This window comes from Leuresthes tenuis, unplaced genomic scaffold (genome assembly GCF_036924035.1).
Source record: "Leuresthes tenuis unplaced genomic scaffold, fLeuTen1.0.hap1 SCAF_20, whole genome shotgun sequence".
Classification (NCBI taxonomy): Eukaryota; Metazoa; Chordata; class Actinopteri; order Atheriniformes; family Atherinopsidae; genus Leuresthes; species Leuresthes tenuis.
Genome location: NW_027325374.1, coordinates 7,685,296 through 7,706,592, shown reverse-complemented (window position 1 = coordinate 7,706,592; position 21,297 = coordinate 7,685,296). Strand labels below are relative to the sequence as shown.

The 21,297-nt window shown below is 39.2% G+C and overlaps 3 protein-coding genes and 2 non-coding genes across 9 annotated transcripts; all 5 read right to left on the bottom strand.

Annotated features, from left to right (window-relative positions):
* Nucleotides 1-604: 604 nt before the first annotated feature.
* On the bottom strand, nt 605-717 carry LOC140279088 (U5 spliceosomal RNA). Its single transcript, XR_011909286.1, has one exon. It is a non-coding gene; the product is annotated as a U5 spliceosomal RNA (small nuclear RNA).
* A 1,092-nt stretch (nt 718-1,809) lies between these two features.
* LOC140279087 (U5 spliceosomal RNA) lies at nt 1,810-1,922 on the bottom strand. The gene has a single exon (XR_011909285.1). It is a non-coding gene; the product is annotated as a U5 spliceosomal RNA (small nuclear RNA).
* Nucleotides 1,923-5,589: 3,667 nt separating this feature from the next.
* st6galnac1.1 (ST6 (alpha-N-acetyl-neuraminyl-2,3-beta-galactosyl-1,3)-N-acetylgalactosaminide alpha-2,6-sialyltransferase 1, tandem duplicate 1) lies at nt 5,590-12,749 on the bottom strand. Its single transcript, XM_072373717.1, has 9 exons — nt 12,643-12,749; nt 12,188-12,464; nt 11,751-11,913; nt 10,527-10,689; nt 9,270-9,408; nt 9,076-9,179; nt 8,632-8,715; nt 6,865-6,964; nt 5,590-6,041 (listed from the first exon to the last, which is right to left on the bottom strand). The coding sequence occupies exons 1-9, from the start codon at nt 12,738-12,740 to the stop codon at nt 5,856-5,858; spliced, it is 1,314 nt and encodes a 437-aa protein (XP_072229818.1). The 5' UTR covers nt 12,741-12,749; the 3' UTR covers nt 5,590-5,855.
* Nucleotides 12,750-12,817: 68 nt separating this feature from the next.
* On the bottom strand, nt 12,818-16,795 carry mxra7 (matrix-remodelling associated 7). Of its 2 annotated transcripts, none has more exons than XM_072373715.1 (4): nt 16,326-16,795; nt 15,028-15,265; nt 14,816-14,924; nt 12,818-13,322 (listed from the first exon to the last, which is right to left on the bottom strand). In XM_072373715.1, the coding sequence occupies exons 1-4, from the start codon at nt 16,599-16,601 to the stop codon at nt 13,208-13,210; spliced, it is 738 nt and encodes a 245-aa protein (XP_072229816.1). In that variant the 5' UTR covers nt 16,602-16,795; the 3' UTR covers nt 12,818-13,207. The 2 variants fall into 2 exon arrangements, with proteins under 2 accessions (XP_072229816.1, XP_072229817.1); XM_072373716.1 differs by having other exon boundaries at nt 14,816-14,921.
* A 2,120-nt stretch (nt 16,796-18,915) lies between these two features.
* On the bottom strand, nt 18,916-21,246 carry srsf2a (serine and arginine rich splicing factor 2a). Of its 4 annotated transcripts, none has more exons than XM_072373436.1 (3): nt 20,702-21,246; nt 19,924-20,290; nt 18,916-19,524 (listed from the first exon to the last, which is right to left on the bottom strand). In XM_072373436.1, the coding sequence occupies exons 1-2, from the start codon at nt 21,055-21,057 to the stop codon at nt 19,948-19,950; spliced, it is 699 nt and encodes a 232-aa protein (XP_072229537.1). In that variant the 5' UTR covers nt 21,058-21,246; the 3' UTR covers nt 18,916-19,524; nt 19,924-19,947. The 4 variants fall into 4 exon arrangements, with proteins under 4 accessions (XP_072229537.1, XP_072229536.1, XP_072229535.1 ...); XM_072373435.1 differs by having other exon boundaries at nt 18,916-18,948; XM_072373434.1 differs by having other exon boundaries at nt 18,916-20,290.
* Nucleotides 21,247-21,297: the final 51 nt, after the last annotated feature.

Genomic DNA, 21,297 nt, shown 5'->3' with positions numbered 1-21,297 from the left:
AGACAAAGTAAGTCTAGAATTTTGACCAAAACATGACAACTAATCCATTATTCATAGACGCACAGCAAAAAAAAGCACGATGTAAGATCTTTAAAGTAAGGTTTTAACCAATGTACACACGTTTATTAGATATAAATATATTTCTTTTTTTCTATATTTTCTGGAGCCATCTAGTGGCCATACTCTGCATCTGCCACCTATGATTTTCAATTTCGAGTTTCCTGCTCCTGTACTACTACTACTCCATTTTATCCATCAACACCGTTTTTGTTGCTTTTTCTCTACTTTTAATGAACAAAATGACCGACGAAATTGTTTTAATCACTGACTGTAATTCTCCTCAAGTTTACTTCATATTTAAATATCTTACTACGTAAAGCTAGCATAGCCTTGAAAAAAACCTATAGATCTTTATATATCTATTAAGACCTATAAATTATATTAACCGAAACTTACATCACGACTACAGTACCATTATGTGAAAAGGTTCGTATGTTCTTAAGAATATACTCGGTCTTACACAAATGTTAGAATGTATCACTTCTGTAAGATTGCCATTTATATTTAATGTCATACTTTCAATTTGTCTTATACAAAATAAGGAAGCCCAGCTTGCGCCGGGCATCAAAAAATTAGTTGAAACTCATATTGTTCCTCTCCACGGAAATCTTTAGTAAAAGGCGAAAGATTTATACGATCTGAAGAGAAACATGAGTGATCTAACGTTGCTTCAGAGGACGGGCTTACTATGAGTGCGCCAGCACGGTTTTAAGTGACGGTTTCATACAAAGAACATTGACAAACAAATGCGGGAAATTAACAGAAAAGGATATAATTCAGTTTAAAAACACGAAGAAATTAGTATCTGAGTATTTCAGTTTGAGGACAGTTCTTTAATTTGGTTTTGATTCCCGATTCAATCTCAGTCGCAACGCATATAAAGGGGAGGGGCTGTCCCGGCTGTCATTGGGCGAGAGGCGGGGGACACCCTGGACAGGTTGCACAAATGTCTCGGCCTTCTGCAGGCTGTAAACACACACCGACAACAAGCAGAGGAATTCTGAGAACATTAAGGTGGGGATATTCAGCCACACAAAACGGCAATGGTTGATGACAACAAGATATTTCCACGCTAAGATAAATGTCCTTTAGTTGGACAAGTTAGCTAAATATGCAGTCACAGACAGATACAGACTAAATAAAAGACAAAGTAAGTCTAGAATTTTGACCAAAACATGACAACTAATCCATTATTCATAGACGCACAGCAAAAAAAAAGCACGATGTAAGATCTTTAAAGTAAGGTTTTAACCAATGTACACACGTTTATTAGATATAAATATATTTCTTTTTTTCTATATTTTCTGGAGCCATCTAGTGGCCATACTCTGCATCTGCCACCTATGATTTTCAATTTCGAGTTTCCTGCTCCTGTACTACTACTACTCCATTTTATCCATCAACACCGTTTTTGTTGCTTTTTTCTCTACTTTTAATGAACAAAATGACCGACGAAATTGTTTTAATCACTGACTGTAATTCTCCTCAAGTTTACTTCATATTTAAATACCTTACTACGTAAAGCTAGCATAGCCTTGAAAAAAACCTATAGATCTTTATATATCTATTAAGACCTATAAACTATATTAACCGAAACTTACATCACGACTGCAGTACCATTATGTGAAAAGGTTCGTATGTTCTTAAGAGTATACTCGGTCTTACACAAATGTTAGAATGTATCACTTCTGTAAGATTGCCATTTATATTTAATGTCATACTTTCAATTTGTCTTATACAAAATAAGGAAGCCCAGCTTGCGCCGGGCATCAAAAAATTAGTTGAAACTCATATTGTTCCTCTCCACGGAAATCTTTAGTAAAAGGCGAAAGATTTATACGATCTGAAGAGAAACATGAGTGATCTACCTTCTACTTGGAAAATGGGCACACTATACCTGCGGCAGTACCGTTTTAAGTGACGGTTTCATACAAAGAACGTTGACAAATACGGGCAATTAACAGAAAAGGAAATCATTTAATTCAAAATCCCGAAGAAATTAGTATGCGTTTGAATTAGCAACTCTTTTTCAGTTTGAGGACAGTTCTTTAATTTGGTTTTGATTACCAATTCAAGTCGCAATGCATCATGGGAACCATTGGTTTTTGTTTCCGGATAATGCAAAATTGTTCAAAGCAGTCTTATTATTCACATTAAATTGAAACTTTTTTGTTAATAAATCTAATGTATTCAATAGCTCGCAGTACATAATAGTTTTTTTCCCCCGGTTATGTCAATACACCCTCTTTTTTAATGTATTTCCAAGACGGTCCGCCTCATCTACAAAGCTCGAGGGGGAGCATTCTTTGAATAACCTAACTACATCTTGCATTATTGCACGTTTGTTAAATTAGAATTCATAAACTGCATAGATCAGCGAAATTTCACCCGTAAATACATTGTTCATAAACGTGATTAACGGTTTTACAATCCACAGTCGTTGATTAGAGCTCCATGGTGCATTCAGGAGCATAGCGTTCATTTGAATATCTGAAAGATTGTTTCAAATAGTAACGTTTTTGTGTATGATTATATTTTTTCCCTTACTTTCGTAGTAATTTTCCTTAATCTAAATTTTACACACACGCACGCAACTTTGTAGTCGTAACATCGATGAGGCAGCAGATGGAGCCATTTATCAGTTAACAATCAGGAGAACCTTTCAAATCTCTACAAATATTTTTACAAAGGTAAATACGATGATTTGGAAGTATCAAATAAACACAAATGTGTGGATGGACAGTGAAAGAGTATCAGAGTTTATTGACCAGTTAAAGCCCTTTACTTTTACGAACAAGTGTCTTCGTGAGGGATATTTCTGCAGAGGAACATGGTTCAGCCAACTACTCTATGGTTTGGCTAGGTCTTGTTGACTGTATTTACTAATCCTGATTAGAAACCAGAGGGGTCTTCCACGAAGCTGGATTAAGGGAAAGCCTTGCGTATCTCGATAAGTCCGGCTCATTTAAGAGAGAGTTCCGTTCCACCAGCTTGGCTTATTTGAGTAACCATGGTAGTTTATGCCGCTGAACTAACCTGCTCCTGGGTAGGCTTACGTTCAAGCTTTGCTCAATTGTGTCTCAAAGAATGTCCGACCGGCTGTAACAGACTCCCGAAAGAAAGTTCCACCTGTTATAATTCCGTGCTCCCGCAACACATGTCTTGTATAAAAAAACAAAAAAAAAATAAAAAATAAACTGTGGTTATCATATCACCACTTTCACTGTCTCGAAAAATCAATAAATCAATCAGTCAGTGCCAGTGCAACTAAAGAAACGCAACTATACAAGTACAGAACATGAAATTAAATTAAAAAGAACATGATATTCATTTAAACTAATTGATACCTTATTACATCTCCGTCCCACATTTCACCGACCTACACGCACCCAGGACCAGACTCAGAAAAATGGGGTCCTTTCAGGCTGCTGCTCTACATTTAAAATAGTCGATAATATAAAACAATCTACTGGCTTACGTATTTGCATTAAGTTCATCATCTCCCTCAGCCTTCCCCGATGATATCGGTGCATTAGACTGTACCCATGTACGCATCCAGGCCACTACTGGATCTGTGGAGGCTGACTACGTAAACCGAAAATTTTTCCATAGCATAAATGTACAGGTACGTATTGGGGATAATTTTCCATAGACTCTGAACTGAATTTCTCATTTTAAAAAACACCACATCAACCCCTTTGAGTAATGCTGTGCAATGTTACATTAATGCCCTGCAAAACCAAGTACCTCATCATTGACTCCTATCCTCCATACAGATAATCTGTGATGGGGGTAATTTAAGTTCCAACATTGTGGCTAAATGGCCTGGATCAGTGAAAGGAGGTTCCCACCTGATGACCCCAATGACATGTTGGTCAGCACTGCTCACTGGTCTATAGAGGGATTATTAACTGAGTCTGGTCCATTTTTTTGTAGTACAAGTTTCTTGTGTTTACTTTGAATGTAACGTTGACAGTGTCCCTTTTCCTTTCTTTTATGACTTAGTTATAATTATTGCAAAGGTGTGTTGTTATCTAGATTATGTGCCAGTTTCTCTTCATCACAGCCATTTCCTGACTACTTTCCACCTTAATTTCAAATTCTTAGCAGCAAAAAGAGGAATTAAAGACACCAACGAAAACATTAAAAGATGAGAAAAAATACAATTTATTTTGGTTTAAAGATATAAAAGTACAAAAGTAAATGCAAAGTAAGTTAAAAACAGCTTGAATTTTGATGACATGAAAGCAGATTCAGTTACAGAGTATCATATTAGAATCATTATAAAAAGAGATGTCATGCCATGGGATCCCTTTTATCTTCTTTTGCATTCATGGCATTTACTTTATGTATTTTGGTTCATTAAATGTCAACATGTAGAGTGTAACTTTTGATGAAAAATTCCCATTTGTATAGGGATCTTTGATATTTTGTCAAATAACCAGTTTAAACACCCTGCCTGACTTAAAAATCACCATACAAAACTCAGCACAAAGCTTTTGATACTGTGAAACTGTAGAAACTTTTGGCTTCCAAAGTCATTTCCTTACAAACCATTGTGCCCAAGACAGAGAAAGCAAACATTCTGATGTCAAAACAGAGACAATAGAAATGGTAAGAATAAGTTAGATCATAAATACATTGTTACATGACCCTAGAAAACTGAATTATTGCGTTAATAAAAAACAGATTAAACTACGCACAAACATGTTCGTCTAACTGAAATCGTACCAAGTCAAACTTCTCAAAGCTGGACTAATGCTGATGGGAGTTAAGTTACTCCTTCAGACTTGAGGGACAAATTTCAGGTCACAGCTGATTAAAACATTTGTAGATTGTCCTTCTGTTCTACAAAAATCTTGATTGTATAACCACAGCATCATCTGACAGAATAACAGACAGAGTAACTCACACAGTCCACAGTATTGTGTCATTCAAACACACTTCGGTCAGTCAATAAAGCAAGCCCCGAACTGTGCATGTATACTGGGACACAGCAGAGTGGTCCAGTTCCCAGGCCAAGTTGAGCTATAACCTTAGCTACTGTGCATGTAAACAAACTGACAGTCTACTTATTTTGTGAATAAATAAATTGCAGGAAAGAAAAAGTATTTAATGGCTCACAGAGAATCCCAATAAACTAATATTTGAGTAGCTGTGGTGGGTAAATGGGTCAGGTGAACCAGATGAAAAAAGGTAAGTTAGACAATAAACCTACGCCATCTTATTAAGTTATACAAAGTGGGCTACCCAGAGAAATTACGACTTCATCACCATGATTGGAAGCTAATTTAAAACATAATGTAAAGAAAGGTTGCTCACACCTATCCACCCTTGTCCTTGATTATTTGCATGAATCCCAATTAATATAACAGGAAGAAAATAAATGAATGTTGCTTCAAAAGTGCATATTTACCAGTTTTGTATATCATGAATTTGTGCTATAGTTGTTATATAACTCATTATTTTAATAGCAGGTGAGGGTAATACAAAACAACTCTAATTTGAATTGAAATAGATTTTTTTTTAAAAAACATTTCAGGGTACTACATTCATAAAAAGGTATATATTCTTAATTTCTGCAGGTTTCACTTCTTTTAGTTTGCAGGACTTGCAGACTCGCATCCATTTCAGTACATGGCATAAAGGAGGAGATACATTTTATAGGGCACATTTCCTGCAGTCTTGTATTTATGCAGATTTTAGTAGTGGAGTAGTGGAAGAGACATTCACATCTTATACATGTATGTCTATAATGACCTTGATGCTATAACTAATATCATCAGCCTTGCATCTTAAACTTTTCCGCCTTTTCCTTGATAAAGCTTTATTATTTTTCTGTCATGTAAATTCTTCCACAAATCCTTCTCCATCGAGAAGTCATGGTTGCTGTAGAAAATGACTTTGCTTTTAGTGAACCTTTGAACATAGTAGTTGGAGTATTTATTATAGTCTTCAGTCATGAAGCCATATGCACTCACCTGAGGAGGACAAAATCAGAGAAAACAGGAAAAAGATTTGATCCATCCATCCGGTATCACCCACTGTGACAATAATATGATATTATATGTATATTGTATATATATATCTATACAGGTTTTTGCGTTTTTGCAAGAAACAACTAGTGGACATGGACTTTTTTGTGTGACTGGAAACATTTTTGGCAGTGACCATTAATACCTGCATGGATATGTCTAAAGGGTGGTTATCTTTCAGCTATTGAATTGGTAAAGATTGCTTTGATACTTCCTCTAAGGTCTCCTTCATGGTGCTTTGTCACCATTTAGAAAAAACAGCCAAAATTCATGGTGAATCCTACCATACTGGTAAAATGGTGAAACCATTTGAGTATTCGGCCATCTTGAGTTGCAATAAACTTGACTCACAAACTTTCTCATACATGTTTTACTAAAAAGAACACAAATTAGGAGTTTCCAGCCTCTACTGAGTACAATTTTCATGTTTTCTAACTTTGCCCACACATACAACACTATTGGGTTGAGGTTATGAGCGGGCCACCAGAGATGTTCTGCCTCAGCAATTGAGCGTGTCCCATAATAGATGTTATGTTCAACAGCAGGGGAATGTATTCATCACGAATATAACCGTGAAAGTCCTGCTCTGATGTCAAAATGCCTGCTGTAAAAAAAGGTCCGTAGCTTTACTCAGCTCCCTGTCCTCATTAAATATTTCTTAGCTTTCATTACTTTCAGAGCTAATTCCTAGAATAACACAATCCTAAATAAATGAATATGCCTGCACAATTTAAAGTATTGTGGAAAAGTTGGAGTTGTTTAAACTTACTATGTCACAGGTGTGCAAGGCCAGGAAGATGGTAAAGGCCCCATTGGTTGGTCGGACAATCGCCCAGAATGAAGCATTCAGATTTTGTGACTTTAAGAATCTGTGGACAAAAAGTAGTTGTCAAATATACACGAAACAAGTGATCATTATGTTAATATAGATTCATTCAAGATGATAAATGCTCAGAGCTGCAGTAAAAGTTTGTCTAAAGGCTGAACAGGTTTTGGAAAAATCTGAAATGATATTGTTCAGGTCATTAAACACAGAACTTACAGGGCACATATTATGAAACAAACAAACGCTTCTTTGTGCTTGAGAGATTTATTTTTGTCTGAGATGACTACCAATTCAAAAACTCAGTTGTAACACAGCCCCTCCACTTTGTTTGGGGCCACTTAGGTTTGCAAACTTCTTTAGCCAGCCATAATTTTGGGTGGCTCAACAGCCCACTTTGAGGCGTCACTGTCTGTCTGCTCAGCACAAGCTACACACAGGCCAAATCAGAGCTTTCAAATATCTTCCAACTGCAACCTCAACTCACTCTTAGACTTTTCAACCTTGTCCTAGAGTTTTCAATTAATATGTTTCTCAGAGTCCTTTTTCTCTGTATGTAGCAGTTCAACTCTTCTTTGAGCATTTTCACAGACTCTGTATTGCCCTAATGCTTGGTAACATGCTCCAGCTGTGCCTTGAACTTCAGGATCTCTGACTCTGCAACACTGAATTTGAGCTGAGCGTTTTCCTGCAACACTAAACAATATTACATGATGATGATGGCTGATTATGAAGATACTAGTGGTTTTCTGCCATGTATCCTGACTCTGCTGGTGTATCCAGTCCAGGTTCAAGAGCAGCATTGTTATTACTATCCCGTGTGGATTTGTTCAAACACAGGGCTTTTTAGGATCACGGCTCTGTTCCAGTGATTTTGAGCTCTGTCTCGTGGCTTTGTATCCGTGGGTACACAAACTGTTTCCCTGGTCTAAAAGCACCAGTGGAGTCTTTTGAATGATTGAGATCTCCGTGGTGCTTGTGTCAAAAGTTGGGCTTTTTAGAGTAGTGACAGATCCCAGTATGCCAGTTGTTTTAAGCTGTATATCTTTACTCAGCATTTTATTATTTATTTATTATGCTTCATGTTATTTATCTCTGATCCTACAGCAGTGTTGTCCCTGTCAAATTAAGACCAACTTTGCATTGCTTCAGTTTACAGTTAGGATCTTCCTAATAATCCCTAATAATCCTAATAATCCCGCACCTCAATTGTTGGTATTGAGTTTTTTTGTGATCTATAAGGGAAACAAAGTGTTATTTACCAGACATGGGACATATTCTTCATGTATTTCCCTATTATTTTGGCTAAAGTAACTATTAAATGTTTGATTCTACATAAATTCATCGCAGTAGTCAACTTGTAGCTGACGATGAGCCATTTTAAAAGTTCAAGACTTCCAAATATACTCGAACAAAAAAGCTGTGTTCTAAATAATGAAAGAAATATTCATCTATAGGGAGATGCTAAAGGTGAATGGAGTTTAGGTTTTACATTTAGAAAAAAACTATTTGTATTCTGAGTTGTCTTCATTTTCCTTTAAAATGACAACACTTGTACTGTACCTGTTTCTGTTGTACCTGTTCTTTAAAAAAGTTTTTAACCCTGTTTTACGAGGCAGGCTGGGCAGCATCATTGGTTGACAGCTGATACGAAAAGGTTATTGCAGTTTCTTAACTTTTCAGTTTTAAACCATAAAATGTTTGGAGGCTAACCTGTTTCGAACATATCGGAGGAAGTCCTGGTGCAGAACATAGAACCGGCTCTCATTGTACTGCCCTGAATAGTAAGTCCTGGGCCTGGAGGGTTAAAACAAGGATGACAGCGGTGATTATGTAAGAACAAGACCATCACTTTTGGCTTTTTAAAATGTTTCTACTATATCATATCGACCAGTCATAAGTAATATACTGAGATCTGTACTGTTACAGATTATTTAGCTCATATGTGCTTCCTCTGACTTATTTTTATCATCAATGATAGAGTATGTTGGTGGTGGTAAAGTTACCTTTCAGCGAGACTTCTACATATTACTACATATTATGATAAATTTGAATCGAAACATGGAACATTTCATAAACTTTATGTTCAAAGATGTAAAATAGTTCATAGTCTACATATAAAACTCTTATGAAATATTAAATTGAGTTAATGTTCACTCTTTGTTGTGGTATGGCCCTGAAGAGATCCTTTCTCCTTTAAGAAGACCCTCGAGCCAATTGAAATCCCTCATCCCCTCTGGAATCATGACATACTTTATACCCTGAAAAAAGGAAGAGGAGAACAAAAAAAGTATTTTTTTTATTGTGTGGGAAGTATAGGTTATTTTAAACTGCTGCTGTAGTGTCAGTACCTCATCATGAGGAGCAGATGTGTATCCATACTCCTTTAAAAAATAAGGGGATGCAGTGATGGAGTGGGCTGTGTGAACGTACACCGATGTTCTGTTCCCTACGTCTTCCTCAAAACCCTTGATGGCTGCACCATTCATCCTGTCACACAAACAGATCAGAGCAGGTTACTTTCCAGATGTTGATACTGACTATGTCTTTAACAAACTGCCCCCAATTTTGTACAGTTATCATACACCTCACATGTCTAAGATTATGCAAGGTTTTCACCTACTTTTCATACTTCTGTCTCTTCTTTGATAAAGCTTAATTATTTTTCTGTCATGTAGATTATTCCACAAATTCTTCTCCATAATGTATACATATATATATATATATTGTTCACACCAGGTTCTCAGTTGCTGATTGCCTGACCTGATTGCTCTTTCACAGTACGTGACAGATAGTATCAGTTACACGGAACTACCTACAATGGAAAACCAAAACTGCATATGCATGTTCAGGCAGTAGAACTGTGTCAATAGTAATTTGCGTTTGGAAAATTAAATCTAGTCATTGTGAAGGCAATTATAGGTTATTATGTTGTATCTGCATTATGGTTATTTGGGGGTAAGGGAAACGTGTCAGCAAAGAGTTGACAAAGAGCTATTGTTAGAGATGAAATTGCACTGCTGGACTCTGAAAATGTCTTTAATTATGGTAAAACCATGCATATACCATAATTATTCGCATCAAAAAGAAACTAAACAGTGGAAACGGTAAGTAACAACATAAGATGGTATGTTAAAATCTGAATGCTTTCAAACATGATGCAGTACATTTATTTTGGTGATATATGTTTGGTTTCACAAGCATTGGCTGCAGTAGGAAAGTAAGAAAGGTACAGACTAACAATCAGCCTGTATCTAAATCTTGTTCATTTTACAACACTGAACTTGGTTTCTGTGGGCTTTGCTAAGTAGTCTGTAACTTTCTTCACATATGTGAATTATCTCACTGAGTATTTTTTGATTGAAAAGACATCTGAGCTGCCAAGTGTCACGCTTTCAGTGTGACACAGTTTGACCTTTTCTCACGCCATACTTGACATTTTTCACGCTTATTCCACGCACCAAGGACTGATGGATTGGTTATCTCGGTCAGTCAATATCATTGTATGGGGAAATAAGCGTGAGAAATTCTAAATGTCATGCCATGCAGTATTTGACTGCGATTCCTTTTAAACAAACTCAAGTAACGGCTTTGCTCTCCCTCCTTACCGAAAAACATAATCATGAGCATCAATCTCAGCCCCCATTTTTGAGCTGTTGAGGATTCCTCCAGTGCCTACCACAGCACAACGCACACAACCATCGCCACCTTGTTTCGGAGGAATCAGTGGCTCTTTTGGCTTTGGAATCAGCTTCAGTGAAGCCATTACATCTGCAAACAAGCAGAAAGATGAACATACAGATGAACAAAGGAATATGTGAATCTTCAAGGTATGCTATTATAAATTTGATTTTTTTTCAACAATGTCCCAAATTACAATATGAAAGTAAGAGAATGCTTTAAAGGGGAATGGTATTTTTAAACCTAGACATTATTCCTCGCATAAAATACGTTCATCTACTCACCGAGAGCAGTTTGGTGATAGTTTTGTGCAACATGGCAGGATATTTATCAGATTTTGACGACGCGGACGACAACTTTGAGTACGATGGACGTCCTTACCGGAGTGAATGTGTGTACAGTGAGTGTACAGACAAGCCTAACTGTACGGGTTCTTGTACCATTTTGTTCATCTATGACCCGTTTCTGGCATGCCTTCATGATGCAAACCTATCAGTTAAACTGTTTTTTGCGGAAACAGCAACACACAGATTGTATTATGTTTCAAGAAAATGTTACCTCTACACAACTGTCAGCCTCAGACAAAACTGCCCCTCCCCCTCAAGGTTTAAACTTGATTGTTTGAATTTGAACAGTGTCAGTTTGTGTATTTCATTTTTTTCTCTATAGTGGAAAATTACAGTAATGAAACAATAAACTATATTAGAATTGTTGATTAACTTTATGTCTATGAAACTGCTTTATGTCAAATGGGATGAGCTCAACAATTTGCCAAGACTATCAGAAGACCAATTCAAATTAGATATCAGTTCATTTAAGAATATTTACTGAAGCTACTTGGACATGAAACATGATTTTTTTTTGTCTATAGTGAGTGTTCCTGTTGTATTCTAAATAAAACACTGATTTACAGAAGTAGAGTAGAATTGACTGATAATGCAAGAGTATTGCAAATGTGGACGTTTGTACAATCTATTTTAAGGTGAGAGAAATTTCCTTGTTAATTCTGAAGACAAGAAATGACTTTGTTCAAATAACTGGAGACTCTGTTTGGCAATGTCAGCATTCGGGACTGAAGTGAAATAACTATTTGTTAGTCATCAACACCACACCCTAATTTCTGTTTCATACAGACACAAAGAAACACCCACCGTTGTACTTGAATTCCATAAACCCAAAAGGATTGTTGAAGTGTGAAAGTCGGTTCCACTCGCTCATGTTGATATTATCTTTGTGCAGAAACAAACGAATGTTGGGAAGAAAAGACTTCTGGAAGAACTCATCCTTGGAGTTTCGCAGAGACTGGGCACAAGTCTGAGCACAATAAAAGATTCCAGTATGAGATAAGCTTTAAAATGAAATGCCAATTTGGCTAAAACAACTGATTTAGTGAAAGCTCAGGAAACGGGCAGCAAAGCAGACACATAGTACCATTGTTCTTATAAACTAATATTAATTCATGGTGTGAGGACATTTGAGACTAAATGCATACAGGATACACCAAAGGAGCATAAATAATTAGATGACGCACATATTTCCTGCCCACACCCTTAAAGGTAATACATGGTTTCTGTCCTAATCTACTTACTGTTTGTCTAGGTGAGGCATCCTCATTATAAACATCCTCAAAATCCCACAGTGGAAACTTCTTGAAAGATTGTCTTGATAGGATGGGAATAGGAGTCTCAGGAACAGCAGACCATGTCTGATCACTTTTTGATTTAGTCACAGAGCTGCTTAGGGTTGTTTCATTGATTTTTGCCAAGTGTGGAGTCAAGTTCCTTCCCTTTTGCCAGAATATATAATGGCCAAACAAGCCACCTTCTCCTTTGGAGTTGTTTTTTACTGAGAAGTCTTGCCAGATGCTTTTGAAAGTTGAAAAAAAAAAACACCAGAAAAGAAATAAAGTTGTTAAATGTGTCTTTCAATATAAAAAGGATTTAGCAAATAATTTACAATATAATCTTTCAGATTAAACGCAGTCGCTTGTTCCAAACTGTATTTTAACTGTTTCTCAACAGAAAATACCAGACCACACCTTACCTGATAGTTATTGAATTTCCCCATGTCAGAAGATAAAACGAAGTAGTGACTGAGATCACTATGAGCAAAAAAAAAACCCTGCCAGTCTGAGCTGCCATCCCTGAAAAGTGGAGGCTTTATTGTTCAAATAAACACCAGCAAATCAAAGATTAACCAGATTAACCAGTCTCTAACCAGTGCATGCCCTGACTTTTTATCACACCCATTTTATATTGTCATTGAAAACAGTTTCTGATTTATGATACCTTCAAACAGATCTCACAGCCGCACAATAATTTGTTTTATAAGAAAGGGCGGAGCATATGCTCACAAAACTAAAGGAAATACATGCCTTTATCCCTTATTGGCATATTCACCTACTCTGTGCAGATGAGTCCTCAGATGACAGATGGATAAAAACGTATGATTTGACATCCAAATAAGCAGTTGTCGCAGTAGACTGTACACATCAATTGAACACTGAGAATATGTTTATTAATGCATTTGGTACGCTGGATTAGTCCATCAGCAGCGTTCGGGGATATAAGAGCACAGGCGATGAGTTTGATCCCATTTTGGAGCATTCTCAGATGGAATAAAGTCGGAGCTGCTCCTCCAAATCTCCCTCGGACATCTCTCCAAACGTTTCCTTGTTGTCTTTTAGCAGCTGGAAAATGGCAGCCAGCTGCTCTCGCTGCACCCTGGGGAGAAAATAGTAAAGAAATATTGAGAGGTTAAAAAAACAGAGCTGTTCCACACTGCTGATCACTTGTGCAAATTTTATTAATACATTTTTACTGGTAAACAGCAGAAACACATCAAGTAGAGGTCACAAGCTTTATTTTTCCTGGCAGACAAACAAACTGATGTACAAAGAAACACAACTCTAACAGTCTTAGAAACTGATAGATGTAAGGAACAGCAATGCAGAATTTTGCACAATATCTATGTTTAAACATAATAGGTGTAAAACTCACTCTGGCTTTGGGTATTATTGCTTGAATATCAGTATAATAATTGGCCAACAAGTGTCAGCAATGAAACAAGGACTCATGTTTTCTATAATTTTATTATCTTACATATTCCCAGCTGTTTTCAACACGGCATACATTTCCCATTTTCCCTTTTCTTTTCCTAAGGGACTGACAGGCTTTAGGCAATGGATGTTTTGTCAGCTCAGGTCTCAGTGTTGTCTTACACTGGCTCCCCCTTGTGGCAAAACACAAAAACGCCCTCAAAGAATTAACTAATGCTGGAAGGTGGCGATTAAAGATTCAATCAACACCTGCTGTGTCACACCTGAGGAGCACACGTCAAATGAGGAATAATATGGCAGCAAGGGAAGGAAAAGTGGGATCAGATAAGCAACACTCCACAGCCACATCAGTCGCTTCATGGCCACATGAGGATAAAGAACTGCTGATGCTGAAATCTCTGTTTAGGTCAAGGTTGTGATTAAATATTGGCCTGGGTTATTATTTTGTTCTTTGTTCTTCTAATGCAGTAACCAGAAAGTGACTCTTCTGGGACAAACGGCTTACAGTAACTCATACTTTACCACATGTTTGCCCCTTTTTCATGCTGACAGATAGTTAAAGTCTGTGTGGGAATGGATGCTGCAACGATAAGAGGCGGATGTGCGCAGATGTATTACAGAAAAAAAAAAGGGCTATGCATTTTCCTGAAGCAGTGAGCAAACGTTTATTCAAGCCTCCTGTCAGTCATAGCTCAGACAGTTAATGCCTGGCTGAGATCCAATCTTGCTTTACTCAGTCAAGCCTAAAGCCGAGCGGTGCAACAGCAGATGAACGTACAGCAACACGTGAAGCAGCGAAAGGAAGGGAGGAGGAAGCGGCAATGACACTGACGCTGACATTTTAAATAGATATGCAGCCAAAAGACCCATTTTGAAGTATGTTTGTATGGTTCTGAAGTAACATGGGAGAATGAAAAGGGACAGCAGACTGGTCTACAAGCTTTAATAAACAATTTGCACTTTACAGATGAGTTGTAACAAGAGTTTAAAATCCTCCTCCATCACGTCACTTGAAGGTGTGATCCTCAACATTTTCAAAAAGCTGGCAGCCCAAAAGCTGTTCCTGGTAATGGCTGATAGCTGATGTGTGATTAACCTTACAGCTTAAGCATGCATTTTCAACCGAGAGCGGCACCTGTCTTTGTAGTTTTTACCCACCTTTGCTCCTCCTCCAGCTCTTCTTTGGACATCATTCTCTCTAAGTGATGGGATCTTGCCTTTCCAGGAACATACTTCAAGGAGTTTTGATCCGATTCTGTCTTTTCTGCTTAAAGAGAGAAACAGAATACAAAAAAATCAACAATCAAATCTTGATATATTAAATAATGAAGAATTAATTCAAGTCTTTCAAAGTGGGTAAAAGTGCTCACCATTGATCCCTGGGCTCTCTGTGGCTCCTTCAGTCTGGGGGTAAGAGAAAGCACACTTTAGGAGCTCCATATCAGAGAGCCCAATGAGCGACCTACGGTTTCTCTCTGACGAGGCCTCGGATGACGAATCTACATCTAAGCTTGTGTGCCTAGATCCAGAACTGGGTACAGACAGGCTGGATGTGGAGTGCTCAGCTGTTGCTGCTTCTTCTGTGTGAAGGTGGGAGTGTTCCTCCTCCTGTCAGACAATTATGGGGTCAGATGGCCTCGAACCATCATTTTCTACAGGTATTTTTTACCATTCAAATATCTGATTGTGACACCTAAACTTTAACTGCTCATTCCAAGTGAGTGAAAAGCGGAAGTTTCACCACTGAGTGCTCATTTGAAATCCTTCTCTCTGTAGTCTTTTGATCAGCTTGTCCTGCTCTGAGTCGGAGACTTTCTGCTGTCTGTAATGGGCATTTGTGGATGCTAAAAACAGATCAGGGAGGTCAAGACATGAGTGGTGGGTGGGGACTCTTTTTGAAAACAAATGCAAATATGTGTTACTACTGTTCACTGATGTCACCTAAAACAGTGAAAACCTAAGTTGGGTTTATGTTGTTGATGTTCCCAAGATGATCCATTCTAGCTTGATTGTCTTATGCATTGTGCAGCCTTCTGACATGTTGTATGTTCAAAGTAAAAAATAGTCCTAAAAAATATCAAAGTAACATCCATGTGAATGCCAGGCTGCAGAACATCGCAGTGTATCAAAGGTTTTAATGCTATGGCTGATCGGTGTAAATGTAAGCTGACAGATGGCTTCAGTTCGGCTGGTTACTGCTGTAGATGTTACAAATGATCCAAAGTAACACCATAAATCATTTTAAAAACGTGAAAACACTGCTCGCATGTTTACTATATCAGTTATAACAATCCAATTAAAGACCATGCCCCAAATGAGTAATGGAGAATGAGTTCTTTTTATGTCTATGCAGATTACTTGAGAAGGATTTTAACACTTTCCTGAAGGGCACTTTCTGTAAATAAATGTGTATTTCTTCTTCGTGTAGCCCAATCCTACTCTTCCCTGTTGTATAAACTCACATACCATCCAGTCACCTTATTTTCCTTCCCGCAGTGCTCTGTTTTAATGCTGATACCCACCTATACTGCTGTTAAATTTATTCCAGGATCTGATAGGTAACTAAACTCCAGCAGATTAGGGGATAATTACATAAAGAAACAAATTTAACAACCACACCTCTTCTCCGTGTGTGCACAGTATGACAGGCAGATTACAGGCTACTTACTGACAGCACAGATTTGACAACATCCCAGTGATCGTGAGCGCTCCCGCTGATGTCATTCCAGTCGTCCACTTCCTTCTTCTTCTTCTCGGCTACACGGCCGTTCTGCTTCGGCCCGGGCGGCTCTAATTCTTCGGCCGCACCGTCTCCTCGGAGTCGGAAATAACTCCGCGCGTTTGCGAGCTCTGCTGCAGGCGAGGAGCCTTTGAACAGCGACGTTGCGACCACTACGGCGAGAAGCGTGAAAATGATAGCCGATAATATGAAAGTTACATCCATTGTCAGTCGATTAGAGTCGTGTCGCTGTTCCGCTTTTACCTTCACCTGAGCCCACAGCCTGCACCCTGTCACTCAGCCATCCCGCTGCTCGGGATAATCCCCACCAAACATCAACGTTAACGACCAGTTTACGGGATACAGGACAATCTCCTCTCCGACCAGGACGTCACATCCCCGGTTACGCCCCCCTCCATGACGCCAGACTGGCCCTTGGACTGGACAGGTGGGCTGGCACTGCGCGCTGCAACGTGCTCGGATTTGTTTGAGCGCGCCGTTAATCCACTCAGAGGGACAAACTCGCCTCATTTAAATGGTTTCTGACAGAACCCGTGTACCGAAGGTCAAGTCAAGCCGGGTTTACAGACTTCTGAGAGCAAAGTATTCTCACCTTTTAAAACAGGGAGTAAAATTAGGAGGTAAACAACTGACTTGACCCCAAGAATCACGACTCAGAGTTGGCCCCGGTAACGAATCAGATCGTGTCCCGTTTTTAATTACTTCAGCCTTATTTTCCTACAACAAGCGTGTGAACATTTACCTTTTAGGCCTCTAATAAGAACACTTCCAGGTTTTCATGTCAAAATTTCTATTAAATATAGATGGATCCTGTTGTTTGTGGCCCTTGAAGTCCATTGCACCGACACGGTGCTGGCAATGGTAGTAAATACACGAAGATGCTCCGAACATGCAATCAAAATGACGACTGATGATTTTACTACTTTTGTCAAACCCGTTCCAGAGTTTGAAAGTTCTTCTGTAGAACTTTTCTTTATAGCTTCACAACACAAAGGTTGCTGCATAAGACACAAAGCTTCATTTCAACTGAATTGTTCTGGTCTCTTAACAATCAAGCACCTAAGAAACTCTTTTTGCACATTTCTACACTAAACAGGGACAAAGTGAACAGAAAATTACATTTTTATTAAGTTTTATGCAAGTATTAGTTTGCACATTAATCTGGAACCGCATTGGGTTTAGGGTAAGCAAGCTGCATTTAAACTAATACAACCTCTTTTCTTTTTATGTAAAAATACACCACAGGAGTAATGATTCGCTGTTTTACCTCCTGAACTACAGCAGCACACTTTCTCCAGCTGCCCAAAACCAGACTATTTTACCGTCCTATCGCTCAACTTTCCGGTATACATAACTCTGAGCGTATAATAAATTATTTCTACTCTAACTCCTTTATGTGTACAAAATAACACATTTATGAGGCGAAACTGCTCAGTAAGTTTATAAAAAAGACATTAAATCAATAACTTATTTACAACAAAGATGTTTATTGGCATTGACCTGAAGCAATTACAAGACATCCGAGAGATTCACAGAATGCAATAAAAAAATTTTTTTTTTTTTTTAAATGAAACCCAAAAGCAGCCAAAACTGCCCCTTATACCCTCCACTAGTTGTCACAGTGGACTCATTTTCAAAGCGAGCAAGACCAGTTGAACAGTGGATGAACCCACAGGGGGAGGGACACAGGAGAGAAGGGAGGAAAGAAAAACAGAAAAGAGGAGAGGATATGTACAGCACATGGAGGGAGGGAGAAGTCACAAGACAGGAGAGGATGGATGATCTGCCACACTTGTGAGCTTACAAACCGGCAAACGGCAGCGAAGGGTCGAGCCCCGGAACAGCGCCGGGCACTCAGCACCGCAACACGCCACACCATGTCACCACCGCACTGCACCGCATCTTAACAGCTAACCAGCATTACTCAACTGCTACACAACTGCGCCTAGTGCACAAAAGATACACAAGAAAGAGGGTTAGAGTCATAGGAAAGCAACTTTAACCAGACAGAAAAAAAAAAAATTGACAGAAAAGAAAATGCTATGCTGCTGGATTAGCAGGTCACTAATTAAGTGGCTGTTATAATCACTATACAGTATGCCATTTATTTTTCTTTAAACTGTGGGATGGCATAACATAGCTGTAAATACTGTGAACATTGAACATGACACCCTTTTCTACATCAACTTTGCAAATAAAACTTTCATATCAAACTGGAAAGAGTGTTAAACAAGGGATCTCACTGAAAGAAATCTACTTTAATTCAGAGGAATTTTATTAAAGTACAAGTTGAATCAAAAAAACAAAACAAAACAAAAAAGTCAAATTGAAAAATACCTTACAAATCCCTTTCAATGTACTCAGCTTTACAAATGATTATGTCATAGTTACAGAATTTGTTTAGGCAGAAGTCAAATTAGACAACATTTAAAACATTTTAGACCAAGCTCCAATAACCTTTCAGTCTGCATTCAGTGGTAATAGTGGAGTCCACTTGCTCAATGTGAGACTGTTCCCGATGTCCTCTGCAAAGGCTCAAATCATCTGAGATCTGGAAGGAAAGACAAAGCAGAGTTGACAAGAGCAAAACAGAACAAGGCCAAGTCCTACAGTTGAACTGTTTATTTAAATACAGTACAGGTCTGATTCTCTCCTCTCACACTATCATGTATCAAACTGGCTTTTTGGACATTATATTCTTTTAGTAGACCTAACATTCCTACAAACCTTCACATGTGTTTACAGACCTTTTCCTGGCCCAATTCTCCCCCAAAACTAGCTCTAACAAGAGTCTTGCACTCGGGCATATTTGAAAAACAAACCTCGGGGTTGGTTCCCTTTGTGAGAGGCGGAGGAAACCACAGGCACAGGTGGGAACACTCAGTGCATCTGCCTGTGGTCCCCGTGAACGTACCTCACCACACCACCTCATACACCAACTGACAGCTCGAAACACCGCCATGACGACCTGCTCCATAGCAACCACCGTTGCCTTGGTGACCTGCTCCTTAGCAACTGCCATCGCTCTCAGCAACAGGCAGGTCACATGGGCGGGTCACACACTAACTGCTCTCACACTGCCACACCCCCATCTCCTCCTCCTCTCTTTGCAAACAGGACTCAGCAGCTTGGAGGAAAAAATTCCACATTTAGGTGAACGATTTGAGTGAGAATCCAATGTCCCAGCCACCCACCCACCCCCTCCCTCCAACCAACACAAAATTACAAATGTGATTTAGGTACCCCAATTTGAAATCTACCACAGTATCAACCCACATTTCCTGTTGCCCATGTGTGCTTTAAATTGAGTGAAGATACTTGCAAAGTAAAGCACACACAGCTAAAACTCCACTTATCAGTCCCAATCATTTTATTTTGTGGCAGGATTCTGCAGACTTTACATGAGTGCACATGACTGCAAAGTAGCATAAAGACTGCAGAACACAAACCCAATTGATGACTCAATCGGTTCAAATATAAATACTTTTAGAACAAACTGTATAATCCACCCTTTCCCCCTGTATACCGTCATATTGCGTCCAAATTCAGGTTAAGACTCTGTTCCGTTGCCCTCTGGAGACTTAGATTTACTCTTGGATTTGGACCTGGATCTGGACTTCGACCCTCTGTTGGAAGGTGGGGTTCGGCTCCTTGACTTGGACCTGGAGCGGGACCGAGACCTGGAAGGGGACTTTGTCTTGCTCCTCCTGGGGGTTCTTGATTTGGATTTGGACTTAGACTTGGATTTAGACTTGGACCTGGATCTTGACCTGGACCTGGAGTAAGAGCGGGACCTGGAGCGGCTGTAGTGGTGACGGCTCCTGGATCGGGAACGACTTCTGCTCCTGGAGCGGCTGCGGCTTCGTCTGCGCCGACGGGGACTGGCTGAACGACTATAGATGCAAAAGAAGAAAAGATGGAAAATATCAAAATTTGGTAGTTTACACAATATAAATTGATACTGTTATAATTCAGATAATACACATGTCAATACAGGCCTTTGAGGCTGCCTGAGACATTTATTAAGACTTTATTTTGAGCTCTTGGTACTTAAATTTTGAAGAGCATAACAAACATTTTAATTTAACACCTTTTCTAAAAAGGCAAAACTATTTCCTTGTATTTGTACTGCTGATATCTCCAATATCTTCAATACTTTTGCGATGATAGTATTGAGGAAAAAACGAGCAGGGAATCAAATCGACATAGTTTCGTATACAATGCCATGTGCTCGTCTGTGCCTTTCTTAAAAAGGCGCAAAATTAAATAAAATGGTACATGGAGATTCGCCTAATCAGCAGTACCTCCTGCTTCTGCGTCCATACCCTCCATATCGGCGTGGTGGAGGCCCTCTCCGGCTGTACATGGAGTCTGGTGGTCGTCCGTAGCGGGCCATCTGAACCCGCAGCTCCCTCCCATCGAGCAGCGCGCCGTCCATGGCGTCCATGGCGTCCTCGGCGTCACGCTTGTCGAGGAACCGTACGAAGGCGAAGCCACGGCTCTCCTTGGTGTACCGGTCCCGAGGGATGTAAACATCTCCCACACGACCGTATTTCTCAAAAACTCGGCGCAGAGTCTCAGGAGATGTTCGGTAGGTGAGGTTATCCACTTTAAGGGAGGTCATCCCCTCGACGTCTGGCGGCGGCCTTCCGTAGCTCATTTTCTTCGTCTCCAAGCAACAGAGGAGATCGATTAAGATTGAAAACGTTAGGCCCTAACGTTTAAAGAAACGGTTACTTTGCCCTCAAAGACACCAGATGCTCTATTTTGATCAAATTATGTCGTTATTCTAAATATTCTTCTCCTGGACGTAGTTTCTACCGCGCTGGTTTTCACGTGAAATGGCGGCAAGAAGCTTCCTTTTCCCCTTTTTTTGCGCCCGCGTTGGCCTCGTCTGATT